This window comes from Protobothrops mucrosquamatus, unplaced genomic scaffold, assembly GCF_001527695.2.
Source record: "Protobothrops mucrosquamatus isolate PMUCROS unplaced genomic scaffold, P.Mucros_1.0 scaffold1214, whole genome shotgun sequence".
In the NCBI taxonomy this organism is placed as follows: domain Eukaryota; kingdom Metazoa; phylum Chordata; class Lepidosauria; order Squamata; family Viperidae; genus Protobothrops; species Protobothrops mucrosquamatus.
In genome coordinates, this window is record NW_015387423.1 from 1 (window position 1) to 9,953 (window position 9,953).

At 43.2% G+C, this 9,953-nt stretch overlaps 1 protein-coding gene across 1 annotated transcript in view; it reads right to left on the minus strand.

Moving 5' to 3' along the window:
- Positions 1–668: 668 nt before the first annotated feature.
- The window catches only part of LOC107291879 (multivesicular body subunit 12B-like), a gene marked incomplete at its 3' end in the record, with an annotated part of 14,458 nt that continues 5,173 nt past the window's right edge, over positions 669–9,953 (minus strand). The window contains exons 2-5 of the mRNA XM_015820919.1: positions 7,254–7,350; positions 6,437–6,566; positions 5,733–5,855; positions 669–766 (exon numbers count right to left, since the gene is read on the minus strand). Of these exons, the coding sequence (XP_015676405.1) occupies positions 669–766; positions 5,733–5,855; positions 6,437–6,566; positions 7,254–7,350 (448 nt within the window). The remainder of the gene's footprint in view (positions 767–5,732; positions 5,856–6,436; positions 6,567–7,253; positions 7,351–9,953) is intronic.

The window sequence follows — 9,953 nt, forward strand, 5'->3', positions numbered from 1 at the left end:
AGATCAGCAGGTCAGAAGATTATTGGATCTTCTTGAGAATCTGGTCCTCTTCTCTCAACGCCCCGTCACACGGCCAAGAATCCAGTCTGAGGATGGACTGTTGTTGAGAAGGACTACTTAACTGACCACTTGACCAACAAGGTGAGGCTTCAGAAGCACCACTCCTCTTTACAGTGTGGGCACGCCATCTCCCCCCCCCCAGGGCCTACAGAAGTGTTACAGGTCGTCCTCAACTTACAACAATTTATTTAATGAATGTTTGAAGCTACAATGGCACTGAAAAAAGTGACTGGTGAGAGTTTTTCACACTTACAAGCGTTGCAACATCTCCTGATCGAAATTCAGACGCCTGGCAACTGACTCGTGTTTATGACGGTCGCAAGGACATGTGATTCCCCTTTGCTGGACCTTCTGACTAGCAAAGTCAATGGGGTTAGCCAGGTTCACTTAACAAACGTGTCACTAACTTAACAACTGCAGTGATATACTTAACAAAGTTGGCAAGAAAGGTCATTAAAAACAGAGCAAAACTTGCTTAATGAAATTTGAGGCTCAATTTGGCAAATGTTAAGTATTGTTGTTGTGAAGGGAGATCAGTTGTTCCTTGCCCAAAGCGACAAAGCTACACCCAAGGGTGTCTCTAGGAAGCAAGGAGATCTGTCACTTACCTGAAATGGCATATAAATTGGAATGCTGGTACTCAAAGTCTGGCCGAGTGCCGTTGCCTTTCCCTCGAAAGCTGGCGGGAAGTGTCAACGATATATGTCTAGAGAGAAGAGGCAAAAGAGCAGACTTGACCTTCAAGAACAACCATCCCAAATTAGGGAGGCAGGGATGCTTCGACAGATCGTCTTGTCCAGCTGGGTGACTTTCCTTGGGCCAGTCACTCTCTCTCAGCCCTAGGAAGGAGACAATGGCAAACCGCTCCTGAAAAATCTTGCCAAGAAAACTGCAGGGGCCAGCCCAGAACTGGACATGATTGAATGGAAGAAAAAAAAAAACAAAGAAGTTGGGTTATCAAGAGCTTAAGTAGAAGATGACTTGACTTGCCCATAATAGAACCAGTTTGGTTTAGTGTTTAAGGCACCAGACTAGTGGCTGCGAGTTCTAGTCCTGTCTTAGGCAGGTTGGCTGGGTGACTTCGGGCCAATCACCAGGAGACTGGGAATTCTAGTCCTGCCTTAGGCATGAAAGCCGATTGAGTGACAGTGGATCAATCAGCAGGAGACACTGAGTTCTAGTCCCACCTTAGGCATGAAAATTGGCTGGGTGACCTTGGGCTAGTCCCTCTCCCTCAGTCCAAAGCACCTCACAGGATTGTCGTTGTTGTTAAAGTAAGAGGAGGAAGGTGTGTTGGATATGATTGCCACCTTAAATTATTTGTAAAAATAATAAAGACGGGATACAAACAAACAAGAAAATGATCTTAAACCTGTCCTAATTGCTGGCATGAATTGATTTTACACAAATGCAAGCATGAGCCAGATACGGATCCTAAACATTACTGCTGCCAGCTACATCTCCTGCTGGTATTATTTTAAAAAGTCACATTTTATAATCATTTTTAAGACTATAAACAGGGAGATTTTTCCTTCCCCTCTTGTACATGTGCCACTCAGAAACCCAAAACAACCTAATTTACTGGCAGAGGCAAAAAGATTTAATATAACCCCCGAGTTCCTGAATGCAGACTGTTAAACGCCAACAGCTTGGCAGCATATGGCAAATCAATTACTACTTTCGATTTCGAAAAGTCACATTCACACATGCACATTTAATAAATAAATAAATAAATAAACAAACAAGTAAACAAACAAATAAATAAATAACAGCTCCTGAACAAAAGTGGAGAAGAGGGAAGGGAGAAAGAAGTGGTGAGCAAGAGGGAAGAACAACTGGGGAACAATAACACAGCTGAGATGAACGGAGGCCGCTAGAATCTGGAATATAATTAATCATCATTTCAAGCAGCAAGGAGCCATATTGACACGGGCCTCGCATTTGAATATGTAATTAGGGTGACGTTCTTCGTCAAATTATATATATATATATATATATAAAAGAGAGCTGGGGAAGGAGGCAGGGGCTGGGAGGGGAGAAACTAGAAAAGTCTTCCAATTCAAGCCGTCACTAAATACGATGACTAATTTCGAGACGGTTCAGGTTAGCTAGGCCACCCTGGAGAAAGTTTATCTCAAAAATTATTCAGCACTTAAGTGGGGGAATAAAAATGGCAGATGAAGACAAGTAAAGCCCAAAATTGCATCATTTCAGAGGTCAAAATCTTGAGTCCTGCTCAACTCGATGTGTGGCGAGGTCCAAGCTGGGGAAAAGTAACCTAAATCTTGCATTGACGAGTCAACGTAACACAGCCAAATCTTGATTTAACAGACTACTGAGAAAGAAATGTCTGTTAAATCTGTAAACATATCATTTGGCTGATTCAACTGGCAAGCAAAATTCTTTTGATTCCCCCCCCCCCCAGCTTTTCATTATAGTTGGTCCTTTAAAATCTGAAATCTCTGCTCTCAACTGCTAGTTTTCTATTATTATTATTAGTAACAGTGGTAACAATAGTTGTATACTATCAGTAACACTGTTTAAAAAGTTTCCATCACTTAGGGGCCATCACTTAGTAACACTGTTTAAAAAGTTTCCATCACTCTGCCATCACCCTATCTTTAGACATATGAAAGCATTTTAGTTCAGTGATTTATTACTAGGATTCTACTTTTCTCCTGTCCTTTATTTATATTTCCATTTGTAGATGATAGATAGATAGATAGATAGATAGATAGATAGATAGATAGATAGATAGATAGATAGATAGATAGATAGATAGATAGATAGATAGATAGATAGATAGATAGATAGATAGATAGATAGATATGGATAGATGGATGGAATCAGGTGGATAGAAGAAATTTATTACTATAATTCTATTTTTATTCTGCCTTTCATTTATATTTGTATTTGGATGGATGGATGGATGGATGGATGGATGGATGGATGGATGGATGGACGGACGGACAGACAGACAGATAGATGAATGGAGAAATTTATTACTATAATTCTATTTTTATTCTGCCTTTTATTTATATTTGTATTTGGATAGATAGATAGATAGATAGATAGATAGATAGATAGATAGATAGATAGATAGATAGATAGATAGATAGATAGATAGATAGAGATAGATTCATATGACATAGAGATAGATAGATAGATAGATAGATAGATAGATAGATAGATAGATAGATAGATAGATAGATAGATAGATAGATACAGATAGATTATAGGTAGACAGACAGACAGAATGAAGAGTGATATAGATATATAAATATATAGATAGCTAGATATAGCCAGTCAATTCCAGAAAATAATAGTACAGCAGTGTATGACCAACCTAATTTTATCCCTTTTTTGTGGCAGTCGTTGAGTAAATTAATTGCTCACTACGGGTCGGTTCTGCCAAAAACATGCTGGTTTTCCAGAAAAAAATTCACCACTGAGGTAAAATGGTCATGTGACTGTGGGATACGGTCAGCGGCTGTAAATGTGGGCTGGTTAACGAGCGCCTGACATGCAGTCATGTGACGGCGGGGGGGGAAGGGAAGGGTGGCAGCTATTGGTCATAATTACCTCAGGGAGGTCCGTCAGAAGTCTGAACAGTTGCTAAGCAACCGGTCATAAGCTGAGAACTATCTGTATTTTTAACCCCTCCCTGGACGTATCATCGACCAAATCCGGCCTTCATCTTAAGAGCTTTCCGAATTTCTTTTTATATATACATACATAAATACTTTATTAATAGAGCTTTCTGAATTTCTTGCTGCATGTGAGCCAATGAAAGAGGATTGGGGGGGGCGTTTAAACAAATAAACAAACAAACAAAAAAAGCAGCTATTTAAAAAAATAAAAATAAAAAATAAAAAAAAGGAAAAAGGCAATGCCTTTTAATGAGGAACAATAAAAAGCCAGTCTCTCTGGAGCCGTAATTAGAGGAAATTAATTGAAGTTGTGTTTTGACACCGTCGCCGAATGCGCCGGCGATGTGTGACACGTTCGCGACTCTGCCCACTGCACCACGCTGCCGCCTGACGGGGGGAGGGGGAGTGTGTGTGGGGGGGGGCAAAGGCATGGCAGAGGACTCCCCCCCCCACTCCCTGCCACTTGCTATGTGTGGCGGTTCGGCAGCCGGGCTATTCCCTCCTGTCCTACTCCGGCGAGTAGGCAAACTTAGCCCTGAAAAGAGATTAACAATTAATTACTAGGACTTGGAGAGAATCTCTAATGCTGGAAGACTGGGGGGGGAGGGGGGAGGGGGGAGGCAGGGAGAGGGAGCTCATTAATATGAGCAAATGCCAATTAATTCTCCCCACCAGCGGCTGAGAAAGAAGTAACGCATCCCCTTTCCCCCGTCAGCATTCAAATGACAGCACAGGAAGGCGGTTTAATCTAAGAGGAAGAAGAGAAACGACGTCTCTCTCTCTCTGTGTCTATATGGGTGGGTTGGTGTGTGCGCGTGTGTACATGTGTGTGTTCCCCTCTCCCTTCCATAAATTGGGGGTGGGGGGGGGAGAGAAACAAGCCTTGGAGACCAGGGCAAAGGGATGACAAAAGGAAGGCTCCCCCGCAGCTTCTTCTCGCTTCCAGACAAAATGGAAGCTGCCCGATCTTTGGGTTCTCTGCTGCTCGTCTGCAATTCGGATTGACTTCTCTTCTCCTACCAATAAATCGTTCCCCGTCATCTCTCCTGCTTAAGAGTTGAAGAATGAAGGTGGTGGAGTGGAGGAAGTGAGGGTGGATGGGTGAGGAGGAGGAGGAAGAGAAAGAGAGAGGAAGATAGAATGGTGGAGAAAAGGGGAGGAGGAGAAGGAGGAGAAAAAAAGAAAAAGAAGGAAGGAAGGAAGGAAGAAAGGAAGGGAGGGAGGGAGGGAGGGAGGGAGGGGAGGAGGAGGAAGAGNGGAGGAGGAGGAGGAGGAGGAGGAGGAGGAGGAGAAAAAGAAGGAAGGGAGGGAACGAGGGAGGGAGGGGAGGAGGAAGAGGAGGAAGAGGAAGAGAGAGAAAGATAGAATGGTGGAGAAAAGAGAAGGAGAGGAGGAGGAGAAGGAGAAGAAAAAGAAAAAGAAGGAAGGAAGGAAGGAAGGAAGGAAGGAAGGAAGGAAGGAAGGAAGGAAGGAAGGAAGGAAAGGGGGGAGGAGGAGAAATAAGAAGAGATAAGGAGAAAAACAAATAAGAGGAGGAGACAAAGAAGAAGGAAGAGTAGATAAGGAGAAGATAAAGAGAGGAGGAGAAAAAAAAGAGAAAGAGGAGATCTGTCACAGTAACAGGACCCCCAAATTTCCCTCCATGTTAGGTAGGACAAGGTGTCACCTCTTTTCCAGTTCCTAGCCTGCTTGCCATTGATTGGTGCTGCCCATTCAAAAAAAAAAATAAGTATAATGTCATAGCTGTTACTAGAGCTGAGAAAGGAACACAAATACAGACACAGATGGGTGATAAATAGGTTAGACATAGGGGAGTGTAAGATGTTGTGAGGGGATTTTGAAACTGGGTGTTTTTGAACTTAGGAATTTAGTCCGGAGACTTCAAAGTGGCCATAGATAGCAGCCAAGCGGGGAATTATGCTTTAAAAACTCTCTTTTTCAGCCCTTGCTTGAAAAGACTGTTGACTTAGGTTCATTCGGAAACCATTGTTGGCAAGGAAGAATGAAAAGCCCATATCTCACCTGGGAAGGTTGGCAGCTGGTGTGGTGGCTGGTGCTTGTGGAGAAGGTGTGGTAGGCTGAGATGATTCATGATTTCGAGGGACCTTCCCCATCCGATACCAGATCCCCATGTTGTTCAATTCCCTTTCCAGCAAAGAGAGAAAACAGTAAGATTCCTTCAACACAGAACATAAAGTAATAGGTTCAAAGGGACCTTAGAGGTCTTCTACTCCAACTCCCTGCTCAAGCAGAAGACCCAAACCATTCCAGACAAATGGTTGTCCAATCTCTTCCTTAGAACCTCCAGTGTTGGAGCATTCACAACTTCTGGAGGCAGGTTGTTCCACTGATTAATCGTTCTCACTGTCAGGAAATTCTTTCTTAGTTCTAGGTTGCTTCTCTCCTTGGTTAGTTTCCATCCTTTGCTTCTTCTTCTGCCTTCTGGTGCTTTGGAGAATAGGTGGACACCCCCCTCTTCTTTGTGGCAGCCCCTCAAATACTGGAACCCCGCTATCATGTCACCCCTAGTCCTTCTGTTTGTTACACTAGACATACCTAGTTCCCTCAATCATTCATCATATGGTTTATTGAGTTGGAAGAAGACACAACAAAAGACCCTTAGAACTGGTTTAGAAATGAGACAAGAGGTCCCACTGGAGAGGAAATCGGTCATCTGAAAAAAAAAGTCAAGTGAAAAGTCCTGAAAAACAAAAACACCTCCATACCCGATATACGTATATTGTTGAGGAGTTTGTTTGCCTCGGCCCAGTATGCGGACATCACAAATGGCGGCCTCTGTAGAATCCCGGGGGATAAATTTAATGCACAATCTCTTTTTCCGGAAAGCAGTTTCTTCTGAAAAAGACAGTGTGAGTTTACAAGCTTACTCTTCTCTTTACAAGTAGTTGAAGGCTTAGAGGAGAGGAGAAACAGACAGACACAAAGAACGAGAACAGTAATTGCTTTGAACTTTCCCAGTTTCTCCTTCCCACACCCCTGGGATCTTTCCATCTCCAAGCCTTCTGGCCAAGTTGTAGAGAACGTCTATCCCTGGATCATGCAGAGACACGAATATCTGGACCTTTAAAACATGGTTGAACTTCTGCCGAAGGGAAACGCAAATTGTGGACTTGGTATATGGTGTCAATCCTAAAGAAAAAATGCTATCTTAGGGAGGAGGGCAAGAGTACAACTCTTAGACATCAAGCTACATTGGATGAAGCTCACATTGGTTCCAGCTATGGTAGTTCCTTATTATGTGTGAGAGGAAATTCATCCAGAATTTCTCAGAAGGCACCAATCCTAATGGCAGAATGTTGACCAAGATGTTTCTATAGTTCAGGATTTTTTAGCTCCCCCCCCCCAGAACCTCGATCTTCTCTCGTCTAGTCTGGATTTTGATGTGTTGATCTTCAACTGAAACCCAACAATAGGAATGCAGGTAGAATTCAACTCAATCCATAGCTGGTGCTTCACAGAATCCTCTCCCTGATTGAATCTAGAGAGGATCTGATCACAGTAAAGGCTACTAACTCTACTTACGTGTATCCATAGTTTCTTGAATTGGGATGAAGCCGACGGGCAAAGTATCTTTTATGTCTATGAGTTTCATGTCAACCAAGACATTTCCTAAGTGACTCTGTTGGAAGAAAGGCAGAAGACTCAATGGCCGCCAAATAGTGGAGAATTCGGCGAAAGCTAAACCACCCCAATACACAGAAACGACATTCCCACAAGACCACTAATCTGATGACTCCATTCATCCGGTCAACAAGATTATTGTACAAACACAATCCATTTATCCAGACTTTCTCACAAACTATCCCTGCTCATCTGAGCTTCAGTTCAAGTTGGGGTGCTGGATCAAGAGGCGTGGCTTTGGAAGATTAAATCTTGGATAAGACAGTTATTCGAGTATTGGCAAAGAGACTGGAATGATCAGAAACATACATTCATTCATTCATTCAATCAATCAATCAATCATTCAATCAATCAATCAAATAAATCTGTATTATGGTTACAGACCAGCATAAATCAGACTGTGACATTTGCTTAAAATGCCCGTATTTGGGAGATCACTACCAAATTCGACAATGACATAAGCCCATGTTGAACACTAGCAACGGCCATTAAATTTAGCAAAACTCAGAAGGTTGATTAGGCAACTGATGAAAAAAAGGAAAGCTCCCATAGTAGAGCATGTCTGTCTGTTTGTCTGTCTGTCTTAGGGTTGAACTGTAGGGTGTTCTCTGAGCTGCCTGTCACTACTAGGCTAGACAGTATCACTGGAACAAAGTTCACCCTCACATGCACTCAGCCTGGTCTTGAAATGTCTAGAAGATAGCTCAAGAGAACATCAAGAGAACATTTTTTTTAGCTGTCATCCAATGGTCCTGTGGACATCTGCAGTTCCGTTCTTGTAGCCCTTCAAAAGTTTTTTCTGCTTCAGAACTATGGAGATGTGGGTCTACAGATTCTTCTAAGGTGGGACTGGCTCCCTTGAAGTTCTAAAAGAAGGGAGGGGACCAGAATTGGTTGCAGAGACCAGGTTAGTCCTGCAGCCAGTGGGAAATAGGTTTGGTCCATCCCCGGTGATCTTCAGACCCCCTCAGAAGGAACGTTTGGAACCCACATCTTTCCAGAGGCTCCTCTTTCCAAAATTACGAAACATGGAAACAACTCCAGTTTTACGAAAACACAACCTTAGAGGAAAAAAAATACACAGGCAGGGAAGATCCTTATCTGAGCAAAAAAGGCATACATCCAGTTTGCTAATCAGCTTCATTTTTGAAGCTTGGCCTAAAAAGTCCAGAAAGCAAAGCAAAATGGGGGAAAAAATGGAGGGAAAAAGAGGCGATCCTCTATGCCAAGTTGGAACAAGGAACCCTGCTTTGAATCCAAGCAAACGTCGTCCCTTATTAATTAAGGGCTGGAGAAGAAACCGTGTTCTACAGCAATGCTCACATTTCATAACATTTCCCTCAGAAACCGTATCTGGTATCTCCCTTGTTTTGACAGTCATACAAGTAGAGGCCCATCATCCTGTGTCAGCATGACCCTTCTGGAAACATGTTTCGCTTGGAGGCGACTGGAAGGAGAGAAATGGATTTTGCATTCCCCCCCCCCAAGAATCTTGGCACAGGGGACCAAAGAGAATTTGAATAATGGGGCACAAATCTGACTAGGAACCAAAAATTTTATGTGTGTCTGCCTTTGAGTCAGCCTCAACTTCTGGCAACTCACAGACAAGACCATACAGCTTTCTTGGCAACATCTTTGGGGAGGGCTTCTTAGGACCCAGGGAGGACTAGCTCTGCCTCCCCCAGGGAAATTCCCATGGCTGAGACGAGACTACAACTTGGGTCTCTGGGCTGCTAGTCCAGCAACTTTCAGCATTGTCCCATGAAGCGTTCATCATTATATGACTCTGGCTCTTGGGCTGAGAGACAGGGACCAGCCCAAAATCAGGCAGCTGGCTTTGGTGCCTACAGCCAGAGCAGAACTCATGGTCTCCTGGCTTCTGATCCAAGCTGAGAGTCTTCTGCCTCCTGGCCTCTTGCTTCTCATGAGTCTTCTGGCTTCCATGGTCTCCTGGCTTCTAATCCAAGCTCAGGATCTTCTGGCTTATGGCCTCCTGCTTCTTATGATGTCCTGGCTCATGGTCTCCTGGTTTCTCCTGGTCTCTTGGCTTCTAATTAACTCACGGTCTTCTGCCTCTTGCTTCTCATGAGTCTTCTGGCTTCTCATGGTCTCCTGGCTAATGATCTCCTAATCCAAGCTCAGTGTTTCCTGATTTCTAATTCAAATTCATGACCTCCTGAATTCTAAATCCAGGCCTTAACCACTAATCCAAACTGGCTCTTTAGGAACCAGTTATACTAATAGTTAATGCACAAAACTCCCTCTCCTTCAACCTTCCCATTACCCTAACCCCAAAAAGCAGTTGGACTTAGAGCTTCATCACTGAGGAAGAACTCAAAACATGTTCTCTTTGATCCTACTTCAACCCCTTCATAGTTACACCACACTGATTAGCGGACCAGTTTGCCTAGTTACCTACGGCGAGTCAAATGACACATCCAGGATATCAGGCAAGGGAACTTGGCAAAAACACGCATGAATGTTTTTTTTCTTTCTTTCTTTCTCTCTTCCTTATTTTCTTTAGAATATCAGACCACAGACCTAAGTTTCGGACGGTAAGAAAATGTTTGGGCCAAAATAAGCAAGTCACTTACATTCTCT